A 22,842-nucleotide genomic window follows, 5' to 3' on the forward strand; every position below is an offset into this window, starting at 1 on the left:
AGCCGGGGTATCTGTAGATCATGGTTCTAAGAAAGGCAGAAAAATCGAACGACCTCATTCTTCTGCCTAGAAATCTCTCTCCTTCGGACGATTCAAACATCATGCTTGGCACGGGACCGGGCATTGCCATCACCCCTTTTATCGACAGCAAGGTTCATAGGACGACCAAGTATAGCTAACATACCCCAAACAAATCACGTCTTTAGACTTTGCTAAACTTTGGTTGCCTAGCAGAAAACGAGCTCTGGGCGTCTGAAGTTCATGGTGCACCGGCGCCCCGGCACGGGTTGACGGCATGGCGCCGTCTGAGGGGAAAAGGCGGGGACCCCCTTTTAGGGCTGTGCAGGGCGCCGACGGGGACGCCGGGCCCCGAAACACGGTCGCCCATCCTGGCACGCACTGCGGCCTGGAGGCGCCATCCCTGGGGCCTGAAGAGGCCTGGCGACTTTCCCTTTCCAGAAGCCGGGCTTTTATTTATGGGCTAGGGGGTGAACTCTAATTGAAAGTGTTCGCCGGATGACGGCAGCTTAACTTGAACTACCAAAAGTCGATGCAACTGTCTGTCACCCCGACGCCCCAGTTGACACGTTGTCAAGCAGTAGATTCAACGATATCTGGAAGAAGAAACCTTTCTTTACAGCTGCACTTCAATCCAGAACGTAACAAACGGCCAATTGCAAAGTCATCCTATCTCACAACCAACAATGGCGACAGTGCGTGTCCAACTAGAAGACCCCGGTGCGCCTCCCTTCGCCGCCAGAGTCGTCGAGATACTCAATTCGGTCTTCGACTCGAATAATAGTATCTCAGCGGAAAAGGCCGCCGCGGCAATAAACTCGCTCTTCATTTCAGGTTACGAAGAACACAGCACAGCAGGTTCTTTCCTCTGGTGGTTCTGGGACCTCATGCACGATCTAGCCCGCCAGATCCCCTACGACCGGCGTGAGCAAGATCAGCTGGCGGCAGTCATCAAGGCGCTCACCGGTCTTCCAACCAAAAGCGTCATCCTGGGCGAAGAATGGGGAGGTGCAGGTGACAGCTCCGTCGATGTGTGGAAGAGCCTACCCATCTTCGCGAATACCTTCAACGAGACGCTCAGCGACGGTAAGATCACGCCCCCGATTCCTATCTCGCGACGCCCCTTGAGATTCCCTCCCTGCATAGATCACTTGCTGAAATGAGACCGCCAGGTGATTCAAGAGCTCCCAGTGAAGAAGCAAGAAAAGACCGCCAGGTGAACCTGCAAGCGTACGCAGCCCGCGTCGCAGGCCTAGGCCTCGTCCCCCTAGAATCAAACGCAATCTGGGCGCTCGTAGACGCTCTCGAAGGCACCGTCAAGCCCGTTCGCGGCGCTCCAGACGAGATCGACTCGGATCCAGCCGCCGTAGAGGATATCACACGCAAGACACGTATCGCCGCAGCCTGGATGATCCACGCCGGCCACCTCTTACACGGGCGCAATGAGGTGGTGAGCGGGGCAACAGCTGGACCCCTGTGGAAGCTCGATAAGAAGGAAGCTGTGAAGTTGAGGCGCAAGTTCAAGGGGACTGATGGGCTTTGTGCCGAGCGGTGGCAGCTGTGGAAGGAGAGGTTTGCGGTTATTCGGGATGCTGAGGGGCTTGATGAGGGGGCGCGGAGGGATGCTGGCGATGCTTACACAGCAATGGAGAAGATTGAGGAGGGAGTGTAGGTATTAGTTGAAATCCATTGCATGACCGAGGATAAGACACTGCCGTCTCTTGTTTGGGTCCCCTCAACTCTCTTACCACTCCGGGGGAGATATTCTCCCATGCAGTGATGTATATGAGCTTCGATAATCGTCTTCGAGGTAACGTCACCGAATTCATCCCCCGTGTTCCCAGGAAGTTCGTAAAAGCCCTTTCGGCTTTAGCTCTTACACACCGAGATCTCACGTATCACATTCCCCATGTTGCCTCCTCGATCCTCCGACAACCTCTCTACCAGGGTTTCCCGATCCTTCGGATCGCTGCCGGGGTAGCCACCTTCCCCATCCCGACTTAGTCTGGTCGCCAGCTTACAGCCAAGATTCTACGGATCCTTCTTCCTCTTTAACCTCTCTCCAAAACGGTTTGATGGATTCAAGCCACGGCCTTGGGTCCTTCTGATTCTGCTCTGGCGGAGGATTCGAAGGATGAGAAAAGATAGGGGGCCTGGATGAAGTTGAACTCCTTGGCGTGGGCGCAAGTTTCAACAGCTAGGATGCGTCTGAGGCAAGCAGGTTCTGGAATTCATTATAAACCATGTGCCGTTCACCTCATCGAGCTGATTGATGTCAACCACAACGTCGCCTACCCAATCCCTCACTTCCGTTCATCGACCGAACGTAGCCTCATCCGCCAACATTCTGTCCATAGCAATAACAAAATGAAAGCCGCCATCATCCTCTCCGCTTTTGCTACCCTCCTCGCCGGCATCAACGCCGTTGCCATGAGTGAGAACCAGCACGCCGTAAGAGCACTCGTAAGCATACCCATCTTCAAAGAACAATCCAACTCAATGAATGCTAATTTATACCTGGTACAGATTGAGGCTCGCTGCCATTGCGACGGCACCTGCTGCAATGGCTATTGGTGCACCGACACCGATGTTGGAACTTGCTGTAACGACGTGCCTTGCTAGGTTCTCCGAGTTGAATGAAAGAGAGAGGCGACAGATGTGGTCTGCTCGTATACGCTGCCGTTGGTCCATCTCTAGCTAGAACGTAGTTGTAAATTGCCCACGCGACGAATGGTCAAGCCTGTGAAACTACAGTGATCTCCTGTGATCATAAAGCGATGTCCTTCCATCTCGACTTGTCAGACAACATCGTTCATCAACAAAGAAACCAGTGCTTTCTGACCCCGGACCGAGACGGTGAACCCACGAAACGGCGTCAGCCTATCTCAAGTATCTTGAACCTACTACGGCAATTCAGTCGCGTTCCCAGGAAGCCCAACACTCCGCCCATCATAAGCCAACCTCCACCGCCCACTCTCCCAAACATCCCAATCTCCCGCCCTCCCAGCATCCCCATTCAACCTCAAAGCCCTTACCCTCCAAAAATACGAACCCGGCGGCACATACTTCCTATCCTCCTCTGACCCATCCCAAACCCACCAACTCGACGGCGCAGCCCAATTCCCCGCACTACCCCTAAACGTCCCAGCCAATACATCCTCGCCCGTCTCGGCGCTGACTAGGTCGTAGGTATACTCCCGGCTCGCCGTGACAAACACCTTCCGGAACCCGGGGAAGCCGAGGTCGCAGGTGACCGGCCACGCTGGCTTCGGGATGGTTCCGTTGAAGAGGCATGTGAAGAGGGTATCGGGCGGTACTTCCGTGTCGACTTGTGTGTCGGTATTGACTTTGACGAGATGCGATGCGTTGGGGTTGATCATTGGGATATCGACCAAGGCCGTGCCGAAGCCGGTGTATGGAACCGTGAGCGTGTTCGCCTCAGATGCAGAGGACACGATCTCTATGTAGCCTCCAAAGAAGATACCCCTAGACGTCGCTGGAAGCGATGGGTTGGACCGGACAGAAACAGAGATGGATATAGATCTGCCCGGGGCAAGCTCCACCTCTGCCGGCGAGATATCCACGTCCGCATACACCGGATGCCCTTCCGCACCAGACAAGCCGTACGGATCCGTCTCGCTCAGGATATACCCCGACGCCGCACCCAGGTGTCTCAACTCGTACTTCAACGTCTCCGTCCCCGTATTCTTCAAACTCAACGTCAGGGCTTCGGGCCGATGCGCTGTGTCATTGAAGTCCAAACTCGAAACATTTACCAACGAAGCGGTGTGAACAGCATCCCACGCATCAACAAGTCCACCACCCTGACTAAAAACCGGCGCCAGAAACTCCTTCCTCTGCCTCGCACCATCAATGAACCGCACCGGCTTCGCAGTCGACGCCACCACCGCGAGGATTTGCTGCGGATCGTAGTCTGGGTGCCGTTCCTTCACCAGGGCGTACACGCCCACGGCAAACGGATTCGACATGCTCGTCCCGCCGACAACAGCTACACCGCCATACCTCAGCAGGAACGTACTGAGGATATTCTCCCCCGGCGCGATGAAGGACGGGTAACTCTTGCCCTCGGGCGTCGGACCCCAGCTAGAGAACCCGGAGACGAAACCACCCGAAATATCATTGTCTCTGTATAATACCTCCTCATGGGCCTCAGACATATTCGAGGGGACGGAGATCCGTACATAGGAGCCGTTTGAAAGTAGGCTTGCGAGAAAAAGTCCATCCTCGTTGGAGATCCGAGCAATGCCCTTGTAATCCTTGGAATACTCCGCAAACCCAGGCCGCCACTGCATTCCATCAACGACTGAAGCCGACGCAGATTGATACCGCAACACGTACGGAATCCCCAACCCAAGCGCGAGCCGAGTTGACGTATTCCCCGGACTCAACCAGCAATGATCTTCCTCAATGAGCATAATGGTATGCGCCGGGTCGGCGGGAGGAACAAAGCCCCCCGGCGCGGGGTTACACCCCTCTGGCAACCCTTCCGCAGGGCCTGGACTCCATAGAGTGAGGTTATTCCCAGCAGGAAAGTTGGCAGGAAACTGTGGCGCGTAACGAACAAAACCGGCATCATCGCCAGATGTGAAGTTGGCTCGCCACGTGTAATACGGCGTCGCAGAATTATCCGCCGACCCGATCGCCGCAGCACCACGGGCGTTGGCGGGTGATCCGCCCGTGAACAAGCCCGGCCCGGCATTCCCAGACGCAACCGTCACCGCCGTCCCATTTGCAACAGCCTGGCTGACCAAACGAGCAACGGGTTCTAGTAGATTAACCGAACAATGTCAGCTTCGGCATCACTCAGAATCTGGGCAGATTCCCGTGTAACGTTGCGCACTCACCCTCTTCAAAAGCAAGCCCGATCCCATACCCAATCATGATAAGATCAACCCCCTTGCTACTAGCACTCTCAATGGCAGCCATCAAATCATCCAACCCACCCGGCGCAGCACCTTCACACGGATCAAGTCCATACAGTTCAACCGTCACATTCGGCGCCACGCCTACTACCCCAAACTTTCTTTCCTCGCTCTTGGCGGCAATGATACCCAGAACATGCGTCCCGTGCAAGAAGTTGATGCAATTATCACCTGTAAAGTTGAAGGCATCCTCGACGTAGTTGTAGTTATATGTAACTCGTGTCTGAGAGAGCCCAGGGGATGCAAGATCGAAGCCCGTGTCAATTACTGCGATTTTTATGCCGTTCCCGAGGGTGCCTTCGGCGTGGAGGCGGGATACACCTGTGTCGTTGTGTGTTGGGAGGGTGGGTGATTCGTACAACCCGCTGTTGGCGGTTGTGGTGGCCTGTCGTTTGACTATGTGTGATGTTTCTCCTGGGAGAGCTCCATGTTGTCGTTGGGGACGTTGCTGTCCGCGTTGGGGCGTTTGATGACTCCGCGAGGCGAAAGAAGCCTTCTTTACAACGTCTAAGGATTGAATCATAGGCAGTATTTCGCTCCGGACTATTTCCCTATCTCCCTCGCATGACAAGCCGAACGAGAAGCCGCGAAAGAATGAGGAGCTAAATGTGTGACGGCGTGTAAATATGCATTCGTGCTCGAATAAGCGTTATTCTATGATGTTGAAAACAATGTCTGGATTCTTGAAGGGCAGGTGAGTCTCGTGAGACAAGGAAGTTGATGCATTTTACATTTGATATCTTACCTGTTGCGCGCGTTCAGTCAGTTCTACCAGAACGATCCTCGGGACCTCGTTGGTAATAGTAGTTTGCTCAACGATGGCCAGCGCAAAGGCCACCGCGAGGTGAAGCAAGATGAGTAAGAACCTCATATTCGGAACTAGTGACTGAGGCAATACGAAGAGAGGCAGAGCCCGTTGTAGATTAGGTAGCCGATGAAGCTGTCTTTTGTAGTTCGCTCGATATAGAAGGACGTGGGTAGAGTGAGGACGGACTTGAGAAATACCCCACGCGTCCCGCGGACGCTATGTAGAACCCCCTGACTGCCGAGAAAACCATCAAAACTCTATGAAGAAGATTAATTGAAAGCAACATGGATATGCCACTCCCCAGAGATTGTGTCTCGATAATCCGGGCTTTTCAAGGCTCCGTCTAAGTAGGGATGTAGGTGGGACACTACAAGGGGTGATCAGGGGATTGGCTACTACGTAGCAGCGGATATGAGTGATAATATTGAGCCAAAACTTTGATGCAGCAATGATAGATAAAGATAATATTTGTGCCAATCTTTGGTGTTGGCAGGCTACGCTGTAATATGAAGTGGTAAACCGGAAAGTGATCTAATGGAGAAATCCAACGCTTGCTCTATCGATTTCTTTGTGCAGCAACAATCCTGATACCTGAGGTATGTATCGTAACCCATTCAATAAGTGGGATCAGTCTCAAAAGGAAGTCAGTAACGACAGACACTATGTCGTTTTTCTTGTAGTCATATGGATCAGTCTGACTCGGCCGAAGCCTCTGGCTGGACCCGCTCCTCCGACAGCTTCGGGTTTCTCAACGCAAAAGCAAAGCCAACCATAGGCACGCAGATGCACAGTCCGGCAATGCACAGAAGCCTTTGCACACCGCGATAGCTGTCAATGATAGCGTCTCTGATCTCTCCGCCGACCGGGTAATCTTCGATGGTGGAGAATGGCGAGTTGTAGACCAACGCCGCCAGGGTTTTGTTCGGCTGGAACTCGAGGTTAGACTCGAGAGAGGGGTAGAGAAGTTGCGTCCACATGGCTCCCGACAGACAGTTCCCGAGAGCGCTTCCGACGTTGAAGATGGCGAGGTAGAGACTCGTAACGACGGCAACGTGCTCCCGATCGGACGACGCTTGGATGGAGGCCTGTGTTGGGTACGCAAACAGACCACCTGCCAGACCCATAATGATTTGGCCGGCAATAAGACCAGACTGTGAAGCAGAAGAAGCTCCCCCGGGGTATAATATGAGAAGACCAAAGGAGGCTGTGAAAATGCAAGCGCCAGTGATGATGATGCCCTTAAGTCTTCGAATCCTATAAATGACGACGCCCATCAAGACCCCGCTAAAAACGCCAAAGAAGGAGAAGAATGACAAGATGCGAGTGGCCGTCTCAATAGGAAAGTCGAAGGCCACGACAAGAACGGTGTACAAATAGTTCCCCTGCGTCGACCAAGCAAAGTTGAGAAGACTGCGGACGGCCAGGGCGGACCAAACGCCACGATCTTTGAGGAGACGGAAGGGAATGAGTGGAACTTGAGCGTAGCGGCGCTCCCAGAAGATGAAGGCCGGAATGCAAAGCAGCCCAAAGGCGAGCGGAACGATGATTCCCGGGCTCTTCCAGTGGCTCACAGTTCCTCCCGCCAGAGTCAGAGGTGCCAGGGTGAAGGAGAAGGCGGCAATGAGAATAGCAAGGCCGACGGCATCGAGTTGATGGAAGAGGTCAATGGTGGCCTTCTTCGATTCGGCATGACGATCAGCCTTTCGCGAGCGCTGGCCAAAGGTGTAGAGGCTAGTGAGGAGCGGGATGGAACAGATGGGCAGGATGATGGCCCACATTCCAATGCCCCAACGCCATGATGTGACTCGCAAGACGGCCGAGGTGACGTTGCCGCTGATCCAGGTGTTGAATACGAAGGGGATAGCCGGGATATAACTGAAGAAGACTCGAGATCGCATCGACGAGAAGTCGGCCACGAGGACCTCTAGAAGGAGGACGATGCATGTCCAGCCAATCTGGTACAGAACGGCACCGAGGCAGAAGACTTCCACCGAAGACGCACTAGCCTCGAGTGCGGTACCGACAACATAGAAGAGGATGGAGGCGGCGATGGTTTCGAAGCGGCCGTAAATATCGGCGACCTTGGCCGCAGTGGGCTGCGATGCCACGGCGATAACACTCCGCAGCACGTTGATGGTTGAGTGGGATGAGTGGAGGTTGAGGCTTGACGTGGCGTAGGGCTGGTATGTTCCCCGCACCTGGCTGTCGAGGCCATAGGCGTAGCCGACCAGGAAGATCCCGACAAAAAGCCAGACGCGCTCGGCACTGCTGATATGGTTCGCGACGGTATCGGAGTGTGCGACGCCGCCTGAGGGCGCATCATGAGAGTGGAGGGTTGCGTCGGCTTGGCTCGGTGCTCCGACGGTGAGGTCGGACTCGAGGAGCGGCGAGGTCTCGCCGCCCGGGGAAGGGCGGCGCTTCGACCATAGTTTCGACATATCTCTGCCGCTTCTTGTTCTCCCTTGCGTTTTTTCGTTTTTTTGGCGAAAACCTTATGTCTCGGTACTTCTGGAACGCGCGCCGTGGGCGGAGATGAGGTAAGGGACTAGAGGTCTGGGCAACCTCTTTTCGTGATGTCTCGTTAACGAAACGTCCCCGTGCAGCACACCGAGTTCAACGATGGATGGAAGCTCGCGACCGCAGCATACGCAGTCATCGGCGGGAATAGGAGGAAAGATTCTTCTCGGCTGTGTATCCGTATCGAGCGCCTGCTCAGGGGGGGTCCAGTCAGCAGGGGTTATTTGCGTAGGTAGTACAGAGGTGAGTTGAGAAAGATGGTGGTTACTTGGGGTCTTCGTACCTTTGCGAGTTCAGAGATTCGCAGCTGGATGGGCAACTGGGCCGCAGAGGTCCATGGGAAATGATGCAGAAGCGACGTTTGGCAGCAGCCCTACCCGGCGGCCATGATGTGAAAAGATGTGCAGGCAAACAGGAAGGATTTCAGTCAACCACCCACAGCTGGCATTCTGACACCGCGGGCCTCATGATCAGGGGACCAACGAATGCTCTGTCAGCAGGCTATGCAGGCGTGGCAGTCGCGGGTGGGCAGCACGGCAGGCGAGGACCGGAGCCTGAAGTGGACGGGAAAAGTGACAACACACAAGTCCCTCCTTCCTTCCTTCCAGGTTTTAGGTACCTGGCTGCACCTACCTACCTTACCTTTTTGGTGCTTTCCTGAGGTGACCGATCAGATTAGATCATCTGATAAAGAAGGCGACCCACCAGCACCGTGGCCAATCACGCAATTCGGGATCGTCCGCTGCCCGCCGTAAGCGCCGATTTAATCCGCGGCCTTCTGCATTCTTGGAACACAACATACAGTGGCGCAAAGTCAAAGTCGAAGAGTGTTTGTTGTCTCTATAAAGATCAGTACTTGATAACGCCATGTCTGTGGTATCTCATTGCAGATAGTAAACCGGTGTCTCTCAAAAGCAGGGCAATGGGTATCACTTTCTCTGCTGAGACTCACTCGTCATTCGTCATGATGTCCCGCTAAAATGTCAGCTCGGCCAGAACCTCGGATTTTCGGCACATGACTCCTTAGCCCGACCTCTCTCGGCGAAGCTAGAGCATTACATGTCGTCCGGTGTACATGGCGCTCCAGGCAGGATGATGATACTGCACGTGAATGAGGTGACTTTTCTACATGAAGACGATGCAACAGGTACCTCTCGAGCTTCACCGAGAAAAGAACAGAAACCCAACTTTAAGTGTTCCCTTCTCCAGATGCCCACAACGGGCGGGAAGCAAGCATTAGGGGTCTTCGGATGGCACCGAGACATCTGCGCGCCCACTGCTGATTGGCGCTTTGACTCCGCCGTTACGCTAATTGGATTCTGTCCCAAAGCCCCGAAGCCCCAAAGCCCACAACTGCAACGACGCTATTACGCACGATGAGATCCTTTGAACGTGGTTCTACATACACAGTCCATCCATCAGAAGTACTCAGATAGGTACAGTGAGTCGGAGGCCGGACAATATACTGCAAGTACCCTTCAGATAGATTAGAGATGCCCGCGATGCAGCAGACATTGGATTCTGTAAGCAGCTCCCAGCAGACTGCAATATACCCTACCAATCATCCACGTCGCCAAGACAATCTCCCGGTCATCTCTGCGCCAAGTCCCTGCCTGGTGAGAAGAGAGCGTACGGCAGACCTGGTTTGATGCAAAGAGTAACAGGGTATGGTTCATCTCTGATATCCGGTAGTTACGTTTGGCTCTCAACTACACGCTACACTGCAACCTTGGCTGCACCCCAGAACTATGCATCTCGTCCATGTGACGATGAGATGACAGAATCACTGACTGACCCATTGAGGTTCTATAGTGTATTATGGATAGCTGAAATATTGATTTTATTTGACTTTATTTTGATCAAGCTGCATCCCCTTGTAGCTAGCTGCCTCAACTGCACCTCACCCTTATGCCGCACCGCCGCGACCGCCAACACCAAACTGTGCCTGAGCCTCTGCAACTCCCGCCGGAATCGGCGGCAGCTCGCGTCCACGGCCTGTGGGCAGTGGCATGAACTTGGTCTCGGCCAAGAACCGCAGGTACCGTCCAATATCCTCGCGGGTAATACCCTCACCCGCACTGTCATCAACCCCTGTCCAGCGCTCAGCATCGGCCTTGAGCACAGCAACGGCATTCCTGTCGTCGAGCTCGGGTGCGCGCGTGGTTGAGGGCAGGTCAGACGTAGCCATGTGGAACAGCGGCATCAGCGCGCTCTGCTCCTGATCCTTCTCGACGGCACCAGCCGACACAAACTCCTCGAGCTGCGTCTTCCACTCCTCATAGTCGACCTCGGGGACGTCGTAACCATAGTAGCTCAGCGTCGAGAGGAACTCGTTCATGCGGAGGCGCGGGTGCGCCGTCACGTGGACGACGTTGACGCCAGGAAGGGGGTTGAGTCCAGCAGCGATGACGACACGGGCGACGTGGTCTACAGGCACAGCATTGACTGAGTTGACGATGCGAGGGCGGGCCTTGAGCTGGACGCAACCCTTGCACAATCTGATGAGGAAATCATCCGTGTTGGAAACACCGCCATGGCGGCTACCGAGGATGTATCCTGGGCGGATGACAGCGCCGCGAAGGCCGCGCTTACCAGCTTCGCGAACCAGCTGCTCAGAGACCTGCAGAATTGTTAGCTTCATTTAGCCGATTCAATCACGTTAGATCAACATACCCATTTGGTCTGGCCGTAACCAGTACCGAGACCAGTGCGGCTACCCTGCAGGTCATCCTCCTCAAGAACCGCTCCGCGACCAGTTGCCGTCTCCTTGTCAGAAAGGTTGACGTAGTGCTCAGTGTCCAGCGTCGAGGTCGATGACACAAAGGACAAGATCTTGGGTTTGCCTTCGTTGCAAAGTTTCATCGCGTCAATGGTAGACAGGACGTTGCTGCGCATCATCTGCTCGTAGCGCGCAATCCAGTGCACGTACGCCGCGTTGTGAACAATCACGTCCGCAGTATCGGCGACTTGCTTCCAGCTGGCATCGTCCAAGCCGAGACGGGGCTTGGACAGGTCACCAAGGACACAGTCGATCCTGTCGGCCCATGAATCCTGCCACAAGGCGTAGCCCTTGAGTGATCTAGTAAGGCGCTCCTTCGCGGCAGAAGTATCCTTGACACCGCGGATGTGCACGAGGAGCTTGGTATTTTGTCTGCTAAGGATATCCTGGACTAGGTACGCGCCCAAGAAACCAGTGGCACCAGTGAGGAAGAACGTCGCGCCAGCCGATGGGCTCAAGGCCGCAGGGTCGGCGCTCTGGTACTTGGCATCAAGAGTGTTGACAAGCTCGTCAAGCGACTTGGCGTACACGGCTTCGGCGGCCTTGTCCACTGTGGGTGCCTGACCGCTTTTGAGGCGGTCAATCTGGGTGCTCAACGCGCTAAGGGTAGGGTTGGCATAAAGGACACCAATGGTGATGTCGACGCCCAAGTTCTTGCGGATGTTGAGGAGTAGCTGCTGAGCCAGAAGACTGTGCCCACCGCAGTCAAAGAAGTCCGACTCGGACCTGGAAATGGATTAGCTTCGATTTTCTCTACAACGTAGTCGATCATTCGATCCACTTACTTGATCGTCTTCTCGTTCAGACCCTTGATGAGAGTAGCCCACTGCGCGGCAACAGTCTTTTCCGTCTCAGACAGGGCTTCCCAGCTCTTGAGATCCTCTTCTGAGGCATCCTCCATCATCTCGGTGGTGTCGGGGAAAGGTAGAGCCGGGGTATCCACCTTACCATTGGGGTTGAGAGGGAGCTTCTGCAACACAATGTACGTGGAGGGCACCGCGTAGACTGGCAGACGAGCCTTGAGGTGGTCTCGCACCTCGGCCTGAATCCTGCGGAATCTCTTGAGGTATACCACGCTCGATCCCATCTCAACGCCCTCGTCTTTCACATCCTCCTGGTTCTGAGCCTCCAACCAGCGCTTCCACTCCGCGATCTCAGGCACAATGTAGCTGACAAGATTCGGCTCCTCGTTACGATCTCTGCGAACAAGAGTCTTGCAGTCTCTGATGAGCGGGCTTCCTCCCAAGTTGGCATCGATCTCGTTCAGCTCGATACGGAACCCACGGATCTTGACTTGCGAATCGATACGGCCAGACACCTGCACAGCTCCCGAAGGGAGGTACTGACCAAGGTCTCCTGTGCGGTACAATCTGTCGCGGGGACCCTTGTAGTATTGACGCCACGGCTCGCCCTTTGCGCTAGCCTTGTCGGCTTCCACCCACTTGGCGTTGTCAACGAACCAGTTATCAATGAACTTCTCCTTGTTCTTCTCTGGCTCGCCGAGATAACCCTCTGCCAAGCCGGCCGCTCTGATGTACAGCTCGCCGACCTCGCCGACGCCGCACATCTTGTTGTGGTCATCCCGAGAAACAACAAGGACTTGAACATTGTGCATTCCCCAACCTGCGGGGACAACATCGCCAAGCGAGTCGAGAGCCGTCGGGTCGGCCTCGGCGGAGGGAATCTCGAAGTAAGACACCGCTCTGCTGGTCTCGGTGGTGCCGTACATGTTGACGATGGCGCATGAGGGGCCCAGCTTGCGAAGCACCTTGCAGTCGCGAGTGGTGAGGATATCGCCAACGAAGAAGACGTGCCTCAGGGAAGGGAACTTGGCGGTGGCTCCACCAACCAGAATCTGTCCCATGGCAGGGGTCAGATGAGTTACAGTCGGTGACCAGGCGTTCATCCACTCGCTCAACTTCTCATGCTGAATATCTTCCTTGGCAGGAATGAGAAGCTGAGCGCCAAGGAACAGAGGCGTCATGATGTCTGAGCCACCAAGTCAGCATGAGTGTCAAGATCCGGGGCCAATGTCCATTGTTACCTCGCTGAATGGGGTCATGAGCGATACCAGACAGGCAGGCGAAGACGCTCTCAGATGAGAGGTTGAAACGCTCTGCCATCCAGGGGAAGTATCTTGTCAAGCCGTAATGACGTCCCAGCACAGCCTTGGGCTTTCCTTCGCTACCAGACGTATAACTAAGGGTGGGGTTGGAGTCGGGACCGACGATGACGTCGGGAAGAGACGAGGCCTTGGCTCTTACGCTGGCGAACAGATCTTCGGTATCTTGCTCGCCACTAGACAGCACGCCGGCGTCACTGAGGCGGAGATTCGGGAGCTGTGTCTTGAGGGACAGTTCCTCGTCGATGTATTTCTGTACTACGGGAGCAAGAGGACTAGACATGATAGATCAGTAAAATGCAAAATGAAAGCGAGACACGCTGCGTGGCGGCCAGCGGAATGGCAGATACGTACCCATTCTCGTCTACGGCCTTGCCAATGGAAATCAGGGCCTTGGGTTGGGAAACCTCCAGATAAACTAATCAAGTCAGCAAGACCACCTGTGACATTGGACAGAGTACTTACTCTGTTGTCTCTGAGGAGGGTAGAGAGGATCAAGCACTGTTACTGTGGCTCCAGCAGCCTATCAACGTGAGTCAGCGCGCGCAGCTTGAGCGGGAGACTGGCGAGCCATACAAGAGTTCCCATGAACGCGCAGACCAGCTCAACCGAGCGGTGTGCAAAGATCATGACAACGTCTCCGTTGGTAATTCCAGCATCGTGCAAGTGGTTGGCAATCGTGTTGGACGCCTCGCTGATTTGGCGGTATGTGAATGTCCTCGTTGGCGTCCTTGTCCAAAGGTCAGCAAGCGTAGGGCAACGTATAGTAGCACTCGACTTCAGAATTTCTTACGTCTGACTCTTGGTCTCGGTCACGCAGGGCCGATCGGGATGCGACTGGGCATTTTTGTGGAATATCTCGTGGATTGCGCCGACGTAGCCGCTCCAGTCGAGGTCGATGGTGGGGTCGGGGAGGTCGACCATGATGGTGTTTCGAGGGGTTCGAGTTCTTCAACGCGGTGTGAGAAAGGCAACCTGTGAGTGACTTGGAAAGCGTCAATTGAAAGCGGGAAAGATTGTTTTCAATGACTCAATCAGGTCACCAAGCCGTAAAATTGAAAAATCACAGAGTAAAGTTTTTGGCCTGGATGCGTCATGTCGCAAATCAATTGAATTTCTGCCACTGACTCCGACTTAGGAGGGGTAGTGGGGTAGTCGCTAGGCGGTCAAGCTCTTGGGTGCTTCGATGTTGAGGGATGAAATGCAGAGTCAGCTTAAACAGCTTTCATCGTTGAGCCTTCTGATAGGGCGACGTCAAGTGCCGGGGGTGGGGGATGTCACCCGGATTAACCGCTGGCCCGGCTTCGGCAATCTGAGTCATCATCAGGTCTACCCAAGCTGACTCATCCAGACCATCAATCATTCTGGTAACCAAATATCACGATGTCATGAGTGTGACGGAATAGCATGGATCATCAAAGCAATGTGACGTATCAAGCCATCAATTCACAAGCTATAGCGTATGGTATCATGATTCCATGACAGGAGATTGATGTGGTTAGTTTTAACAGATGATCAAGTCAACGGGCTGCAAAGTCATGATGAAATGCAGCCTGAAAAAGGAAATCTTTTGGTGAGTATCAGCTCTGAACGCGGATCGCATATTTAAATCCAGGCCGTCGAAATTCTTTCAGTATATCGGCTACAATCGCTTGTGACAATCTCGGATTCGCTCAAACCTCTCGATAGCATATTGCGACCTCGTCAGACGACAGAAGCTCAAGGCGTCCATTTTGGCACATGGCCTTGTGGCTCAGGCTCTCTTCTTAACACTGATTGACTTGGTAAAAGACCACCTCAGCATTGACCGGGAATTTGCGGATACCATAGCGACTTATTCTCCGTCCCGTCGATCATTGCTCGCTAATTTCATTTTGACATTTCACTTCACTGTCTCGCACGGCTCCGAGTTCTAGCTCGCGTCATGAAGTCGAGCAATCTGCTCACGGGACTCGTTTGATGGAGTGAGATCTTCAGCGCAGGGCTGAGGCTTCATAAAAGCAAGTCGGCCCCAAAATATCAATCACTTCTCCCGAGGATAATCGCGAGGGTTTGCCTGTGATTTGCGCGTTGTATCCGAAGGTGATCACCGGACACGAATCGCGGGGAAAGACGCCCACCGGTTCGGAGGAGGCTCCGATGAACTGCACAAGTATGTCACTCATATGCGCGCTTCAATCGAACATAATGGATACGTCCGAAAACTTTCTAGCTAGGATGTCATTGTATTCCACTTATGTGTCTCTGTGTCAACATGCTGTGACTGCGTGGTGTTCAGATAGCATATTGCATCAACTGAGGTGCTGAAAGGCGTCAGTATATATCTCTTAGTCTTTTCCCGACTTCCACTTTGTTTCGAAACTAGTCATAGGCATATATGAGGGAAATACGGATAGGGCCGGGCCAATATCCAATTAGTCAACATACCTTAAGATACTACGTACGGTGCCGGCCTAGCAATTGATGGGATATCTATTTTTGCTGCGCCAGTGCGCAGGGGATAGTAACGATGATTTTATGAAACTCGTGTCTTAACCGTTCCCTCGAGGCTCGGAATTCGAGTCAGACCAGGCGTGTGATAAAAACTGAGGAATGCTCATGGGTAGAGGGCACGAGTGCACTCAACCCCAACGGTTGAGAAGGGAGCTGTATTGGAATACTCTGACACTCGTCTGTGCATCCTCATCTGATCCCAATTGACATCACCGTACTGTCTGGTCTACCGTTATGTTTGACCTTACATGAACCCCTTTCTAGCATGTCACTTGTGCGCTCACATGACACAACTGATGAACCACGTCTCCGTCAGTCTCTCCATGAGCCACAGGAAATGGGCCTTTCATTTCATCTGCGAGTGAGGCTCTGGTCACAATGTGAAAAGAGGCGCGGATACGTTGCATATGCCCTTGAGATAGGAATGATTATGGTAGAAATCATCTCAACTAAGATTGATAGGCAATGGTCGCTTTCGTTGTTACCTCGATCCCGATGAGCTGCATCGGAATAGGAAATCAAGAGAAGTAGTAGGTTTCGGAAGTGCCCCTGTTCTTCTCCAACACGCCACAAGTTGAATTCTGCCCTCTTCGCTTGTCAGCCTCGACCGCGCCAGAAATAGAGAGTCTGCCCACGTAACGGCAGCTGCGGAACAATGTCGTGCTAGTTAAAGCTCAGCTTATCAATCAGATACGGATCTGTGGCAACTATCGCAATTGACGAAGATCGCATGATGATATCGGTTTCGTTGTACCTTAGCCCTTCATTGTTGCAGTCGGGCACCAATGCATTTGCAAGTACTGAGGATGCATACAAGTTGTGATATGCAATCAGGTATCATGGACGAGAGTGGCGTTGGGTGTTCATCGAGTTCTTGGCACAAAGTTTTCACGGTATTGAAACCGCCGTGGATCCATCTTGAATTGAAGGCGACGATCACCCGCTAGGTGTGAACAGGCTATTGATATATCAGGGGTGAGAGTTCATCTCCAAGCATTCACGCGCGACGCCCGCTGTGCGTGGGCCTTCGAAAACGGCTTTTAGACCATTATTATCCACAGCGTCCGAGATCGTCATCCCAATGCTCCTCGTTTGTCCGTTACCTAGGTGGATACAATCTGGCCAGAACCCTCGACTTGGAGGGTCACGCGGCGTTCATGATGTTTTGCAGATGCATTTTGCCCGATAGTCTGGGTGCTGCGGCTGCTGTCAGGACTTAATTCCTATCAGTCTTGGGTCCGCAAAGCTGACTGATAGCCTTGGCGGCAAATATTGCTTCGCCATGTCATTTTTCTCCTGGACAATTGTGACAGCGAAAACGAGAACAAGCGCGTCAAAAGACCGCAACGATCTATCTAGCTTTCCGCCATAGTCTTCCACCTCATCGGCTATTGATCAGTCCGCATCTTGACCTGCCAACCTCTGAATTGCCGCGCAATCGCGGGCTCCCGCTCGGATATGTGTCTGCGTTTCGATTTACCTTTCAAGGCTTACATCTGCATTCAGATTTACGAGACAAGAGAGACAATAGTCACAATACCTCTCCACTTAGGAGGTGGCTGGTCAGTGCACCCCTGTTGTTTTGGGCGGACCGCAAGCCACCAAGTGAGAACTTTATTATAGTATAAATGGAACAGCTTTTGAAGTCTTGCGTGTGCGTATTGACGTACTCCGCAAATCCCCGTGTTAGAGGGAGTGCTGGGTAAATTTCTGCTCGATTGCGGGTTCTATGCAAGATTTATCCCGGATATCCAGCCATTTGCCCAGTGCCCTACGAATTGAACAGCGCCCGGTGTGGCATCTGGCAGGGCCTTGCTGGATTGAGATCGCCGACGTTGTGGTTTCCATGCCGTATTCGTACCTTACATAACTCAACCGGCCGAGTCCGATAAAGAGAGAAAGATTGCTCCGAATCTTAAATCAGGTTCATTTTCATGTCTATTACGGGGCTGAGCGGTGTCGCCGACGGACGCCAATATCGTGAAACCCCCCGAGACTTCCATGTCAATAGAACAACAAGCGAGACAGTGGTGCCGTAAGCGCGCGGGCGCCCGCGGGTTCCATCATTACAAGCGAAAACAATTAGATCACTGAAGGGTTAAGGCTTATGAATTGACATGAAATTACGGGCGTCTCCTGCACTTTACAGTCTGACGAGAGGCAGGTTGCGTCAGTTGTCTCCCCAACGACAAGTTCCAGCAAGATAGGCTAGATACTCCGTAGTTGACAATTGTCTGTGCGATCACAGCAATTAAGAAGGTTTTTTTTTTTGAATTTCTGAATAAGGAAAATACTTACGGTGCACTCTGAGCAAAGTAGTGGACAAGCCGTCTTTACGAGAGAAAGCAAAAGATATGACTATGAACTCATCATTGCCATAACGATTAACCCTGTTCGCCACGAGCTCGCACTTCGTCGCGCGAGAAACAAGATCTCGCCCAGCCGCCTCCAATGATACCTTCTGACTCGCAACGACACGGTTAGCCGAGCGCTTGAAAGGAAGTACGTTACCGACGTTATGGCACATTGTGGAAATTTCCCCATCGTGGGTACGAGGACATGACTCCAGCAAAGGTTACACAATCATCTATGTACGTTCTTGGAAATGACGTGACAATCCTTGCGAAGAAGTTTCCTCCCTCTTCTTTCTAGAAGAGCCGCCGGGTGCGCTTATGGCACTTGTATGCGCCGCCCATAGAAGGGTGCCACTTTGGTCCATATCAACCAAGCCAAAGGAAAATCGGCTTCAAAAAAAGTCCGTCGAGGCTACTCACCGCCCTCCCACCCAGCCGTAATAGGTGACTAAGAGCTTCAAGTTCTTCTGAGCATGTTTTTTATCTTGTTTCAAATCTCGGTTGAATGCTACCGAGCCAGCCTGTAATTCCTGAAAGAATCCTCGTTGTCTCCTTTTCCACATCGGGGACCACTTGGTGCTTCTATTAGAGTTTGGAGCGACGCTCAACTCCACTCATTAAACTTTATTCCTCACGTGCCTGCTGCTTCCAGTGCGTTGTCTGTTCGCTTGCGTGGGCTGCATATTTCGCATAGCCGTACGACCAATTTCTCCGTGGACATGGGGCGACGTTAGTTTTTTCGTCTAAGTGCCATCCGCAACCCACGTTCCGTATGCTGCGATGAAGATCTCAAGGGTTTGTGAGAGATAGCTTCGAAATCGACAGGCTGTTAAGATCAACCGAAATTCCGAAAGCGACGCCGAGCCGCCCCTTATGAGCTTCTCTTTTGGCCTGTCATCGCCGAGAAGCTTTCATGAGGCGATCTCTTAGGCTCTTCTATCCCTTGCCCCCCACGGCACGAAGGCATGGGTGGGCTGGCCTGCAGGCACAATGCCGATGTCTGTGGTTACTGTGGATAGGTGGTATGAGTTCGGGAGAGGGGGATAAATGGACGAATTAGGCTGCTCGGCCGAACGCCGAACGATCCGGATCCCTGGCCGTTTTAGACCCCAAGCGCGGCGTTCTCTACACTGTTCCTTAGCTTGGCAGGGTCTCTTCGTCAACTTCACCTTGGCATGAGCAACCTCACTCGTCGACTGATTTTAGAGTTCTCACTCATCGGCAGAGGCTTAGCCAAACCAGGCATGGGGTGAGCTGCCATATGGCATCTTGACAGATGAAGAGAGGCATGGTTCTCCTGGCCTTCCCGGACGCCATCCCGCAAGCTAAGAACGTTGCGCCCGTTGGGCTTCAAGGCTCCCCAGGGAGGCGTTACCCCGCGGACGTCGGACATCTCTTGCCGGACATTGGTCTACTAGCGTTTACCGCTCGCTTGTACAAGTAAAGAAGCCAAGCCAAGAGTGAACATTCCACGATGGCTCATAGACCACCGTAGCCTTTCTTTTTGACTTGTCTTTTGGCGGAGGAACAACCTGGGTTCAACGGGCAAAGTCGGCAGGCACGACGGTCATGATAATCTCATAATCATCCCAATAACCGGTAACTATCCGCAATCATGTACACACGAACACACACTCTCTCGCCGCTCCCGACGGTTCTTCGACATGGGCTCAAAGCCGTTGTTACGCTCTCTTTTTTCTCTCTCGTCACTTCCTTCACACTCCTGGTATACCTAATTGGCAGACTCGTATGTTGGTATCGAAGGACGAGCCCGAAGAAGGAACAACAACTGTCTGCCATCACCACGCAGGTTCCAGTCATCGCCGGTCTACCTCACGAACTCGAGGCTCAGTATAACGCAAACGGACAGACGAAGGGATCGAGAGTCCCGAATCAATTCCTCATTCTCCTACTCAACGTGCTCTTCGCCGATGCCATCCAGGCCTGCGCCTTCTTTCTCGACGTCGTCTGGTTGGTGGAGAATAAGATCACCGACGACTCGGCCGCGTGCTGGGCCCAGGGATGGTTCATCTCTACGGGTGACCTGGCATCTACCGCCTTTGTGGCGTTTATCGCAGTACACACCTATCTCACCCTTGTCAGAGGTCTCAAGATCTCGTGCAAGGCCTTCTACAGCACCATCTTTCTTTTGTGGTTCTTTGTTTTGTTTATGTCTGTACTTGGGGTGATCATCACCAACAACGGCGCTGGTAAAGGTGGTTTCTATGTCCGCGACATCACCTGGGTAAGGCCATCTCTCCGGCTCGAGCTTGTCGTAAATCATATGCTTACTTCAATCTTCACAGTGTTGGATCAACTCAGAATATGAGGCTATGCGGATGTACTTGCACTATGCCTGGATGCTCACTCTGATCATTACGGGAACCGTATCGTATGTCTTGGTCTTCATCCACGTTCACCGGGCAGACAAGGCATTCCGAAGCGCCAGAAAGGCAGCCACTGCTGCCGAAGAAGCCTCATGCGACGGCGTACTGAGTCCCACGACCTTACCGAACGTCATGTCGCAGCACAACCAAAAGACAGAGGTCCACAAGCGCATCCTCTTCCTCTTCTACCCCATTGTCTTCCTCCTATGCACAGCGCCCCTGGCCCTGGGACGTATCCTCAGCAGCGGGGGTATCAAGCTCTCGGCAGAGTACCTCATCTTCGCCGGCTGCATGATCACCTCCAACGGATGGATCGACGTCCTCATCTTCTCGAGCACGCGTAGCGGCATTCTCTTTGACGCGCCCGTCGACGAGCAAAACGTCGGCCTAGACACGTTCAACTTCACGCCCCTGGGCCAACAGTACGGCCACAGGGTCTGGATTGAGGGTGGCGCTTCGAAAGACGACTCGCATAACAGGAAACCAAGCGTATTTCGCAGACCCTCGCGCCGCGCCAGGCTTGGCTCAGAGGCCAGCCACGACCGTAGCGAGAGCCAGACGTCGTTGCACGACCGGGATGTGTCTGGCCTGAAGGGCATTCAGATGGAGACTGTCACTCGGATCTTTGTTGAAGAGGTGGACCCTGCGAAGAATAAGAAGTACGCTAATCGGACGTTAAACTCGATGCCATCTGATGAGAGCGTTGGCGAGCGCGTGCAGCAGAGCATAGACTCCTACAGATGAAGTGCTCAAGTTGTTCGTCGCGCTCACCCTGCTGAGTTCGATTTCGAGAAACGTGGTCGCTGACGAGATTGATGCTTCTTGGATCGGCGTGACTCACTAGCTGCGTTGTGGCGTCGTGGCGGTGAACCTGTTACTTGGGCTGAAGACCAGAAAAGCTGCTGTCTCTCCGTCGACATCTCAACCGGTGTTGGCTCTGGATTGCTCCCTCATCATCCATATGCAACACATCTGTCATCATCAAGTGAGTTGAAGATGGCTCCAACCACTCATCAACCAAGCAGAGGCCAAGCTTCGGAGACAACGCCCTTCAGACAGATTAGGGCCCACTTCGACGATGAGACCATCACTATCTACCAAGCATACAACGCCGCCATCGCAGAGGCAGCTGTCACTGCTCAGAAACTCGACGCATCCCCAAACTTCAAACTTACCCGCATGACCTGGATCAAACCAAGCTGGGCATGGATGCTGTACCGCGCAGGTTATTCATACAAAGATCGCGGCCAGGAGCGCATCTTGGCGATCAAAATGACCCACGCCGGTTTCATTGACCTCCTTCGCCATAGTGTCCTTACACACGGCGGCGATATGGATAAGGGCGATGGACGGGTGCGCGTTCAGTGGGATCCGGAACGCAATGTGCGATTGGAGAAGCTTCCGTATCGGAGCATTCAAATTGGGATCTCTGCTGGTATCTGTGGAGCTTGGGTTGCTGAAGGAATTATCGGCATAGAAGATGTGACGGCCAGAGCGCGGGAGTTGAAAAGAGTCTTGGACGAGCGGCCTGATGTCGGTGATGATGAGCTGTTGGCGTTAGGCCTGGTTCCCACTGAGAAGGAATTCTCAGTCCCCGAAGACGTTGGAGATATCTTGGGAATAGATTCCTTCCTTGAAAGTAATTAGGTTTTGATAACGGCGTTAAAACACCAATCCCTTGACCATTGAGCAGCTACCAGGTATTTGACTCAGATGAACAATGAAGCCCACTTGCGGACGAACGGTTGGTTTGATGAGATATCTCAAATTCTTGGATAAAGGAAATTCGGCGTCAACTACACTGGAGTTCAAACTTTGCTCAGTATTAACGCTATCCCAGAAGAAGAAGAGAGCCTAGCATATGAAGAAAAATTTCCCTCCAGCTTCCCGGAGATCTGCCGAACGTCAGCCGTGTTCAGCTCCGGACTTGTCCCCGAAGAGTGGGGCCGGCTCACCGGACTTTAGCAACTTAACCGCATTCCGCTTATCTCCAGGTTACCAGGGTTCCCGGTGTTGTCACCAATCTTGTCTGCGATCCTCCCTTGGACCCTTTGCTGCAACCAAAGTTGAATGAGTCACAGCGGCCCTCTGTTGTGCTACCTGCCTGCATGCATGTATGCGTTGATAGCACGCGTCGCTGGTCAGCCGGAAGACAATCAAAAGGCGGATGCATCTCGACTTCACTTTGAATCGGAGCTTTCACAGGCCATATCCTAGAATGACAACCTAGGCGCGGAGTATCGGCAGAATTTCCCAAAACTCTGGCTGAAATGATAGTGAGGGGTCGTTGAACTCAATCGAGGGAATCTAGGAAGATTTCGAGATGCAGACGAGAATCAGTGAAACCACGCACATCCAAGACTCTGCTTCACACCGCCTGTCAAGGCGCCTCCAGTCGTTCATTCTCTTTTTATCATTGGT

The 22,842-nt window shown here is 53.2% G+C and overlaps 6 protein-coding genes across 6 annotated transcripts; 3 read left to right on the plus strand and 3 right to left on the minus strand.

The window, feature by feature from the left end:
* Nucleotides 1-704: 704 nt before the first annotated feature.
* Nucleotides 705-1,690, plus strand: CABS01_02871 (uncharacterized protein; the record flags this gene model as incomplete). Its single annotated transcript, XM_060536249.1, has 2 exons — nt 705-1,104; nt 1,191-1,690. The coding sequence occupies 2 exons, from the start codon at nt 705-707 to the stop codon at nt 1,688-1,690; spliced, it is 900 nt and encodes a 299-aa protein (XP_060394161.1).
* Nucleotides 1,691-2,385: 695 nt separating this feature from the next.
* On the plus strand, nt 2,386-2,640 carry CABS01_02873 (uncharacterized protein; the record flags this gene model as incomplete). Its single annotated transcript, XM_060536251.1, has 2 exons — nt 2,386-2,481; nt 2,545-2,640. 2 exons carry the CDS (start codon nt 2,386-2,388, stop codon nt 2,638-2,640), a joined length of 192 nt encoding a protein of 63 aa, XP_060394162.1.
* A 281-nt stretch (nt 2,641-2,921) lies between these two features.
* Nucleotides 2,922-5,832, minus strand: CABS01_02872 (serine endopeptidase; the record flags this gene model as incomplete). Its single annotated transcript, XM_060536250.1, has 3 exons — nt 2,922-4,804; nt 4,884-5,346; nt 5,707-5,832. The coding sequence occupies 3 exons, from the start codon at nt 5,830-5,832 to the stop codon at nt 2,922-2,924; spliced, it is 2,472 nt and encodes an 823-aa protein (XP_060394163.1).
* Nucleotides 5,833-6,458: 626 nt separating this feature from the next.
* Nucleotides 6,459-8,207, minus strand: CABS01_02874 (major facilitator superfamily transporter; the record flags this gene model as incomplete). The annotated part of the gene is made up of 1 exon (XM_060536252.1): nt 6,459-8,207. One exon carries the CDS (start codon nt 8,205-8,207, stop codon nt 6,459-6,461), a length of 1,749 nt encoding a protein of 582 aa, XP_060394164.1.
* A 1,985-nt stretch (nt 8,208-10,192) lies between these two features.
* Nucleotides 10,193-14,111, minus strand: CABS01_02875 (L-aminoadipate-semialdehyde dehydrogenase; the record flags this gene model as incomplete). Its single annotated transcript, XM_060536253.1, has 8 exons — nt 10,193-10,906; nt 10,960-11,791; nt 11,851-13,054; nt 13,110-13,462; nt 13,542-13,605; nt 13,653-13,710; nt 13,764-13,917; nt 13,981-14,111. The coding sequence occupies 8 exons, from the start codon at nt 14,109-14,111 to the stop codon at nt 10,193-10,195; spliced, it is 3,510 nt and encodes a 1,169-aa protein (XP_060394165.1).
* Nucleotides 14,112-19,310: 5,199 nt separating this feature from the next.
* CABS01_02876 (uncharacterized protein) lies at nt 19,311-22,068 on the plus strand (the record flags this gene model as incomplete). The annotated part of the gene is made up of 4 exons (XM_060536254.1): nt 19,311-19,474; nt 19,799-20,279; nt 20,341-21,080; nt 21,447-22,068. 4 exons carry the CDS (start codon nt 19,311-19,313, stop codon nt 22,066-22,068), a joined length of 2,007 nt encoding a protein of 668 aa, XP_060394166.1.
* Nucleotides 22,069-22,842: the final 774 nt, after the last annotated feature.

The sequence above is a fragment of the Colletotrichum abscissum genome (genome assembly GCF_030869225.1).
Source record: "Colletotrichum abscissum strain IMI 504890 chromosome Unknown Scaffold_5.1, whole genome shotgun sequence".
In the NCBI taxonomy this organism is placed as follows: Eukaryota; Fungi; Ascomycota; class Sordariomycetes; order Glomerellales; family Glomerellaceae; genus Colletotrichum; species Colletotrichum abscissum.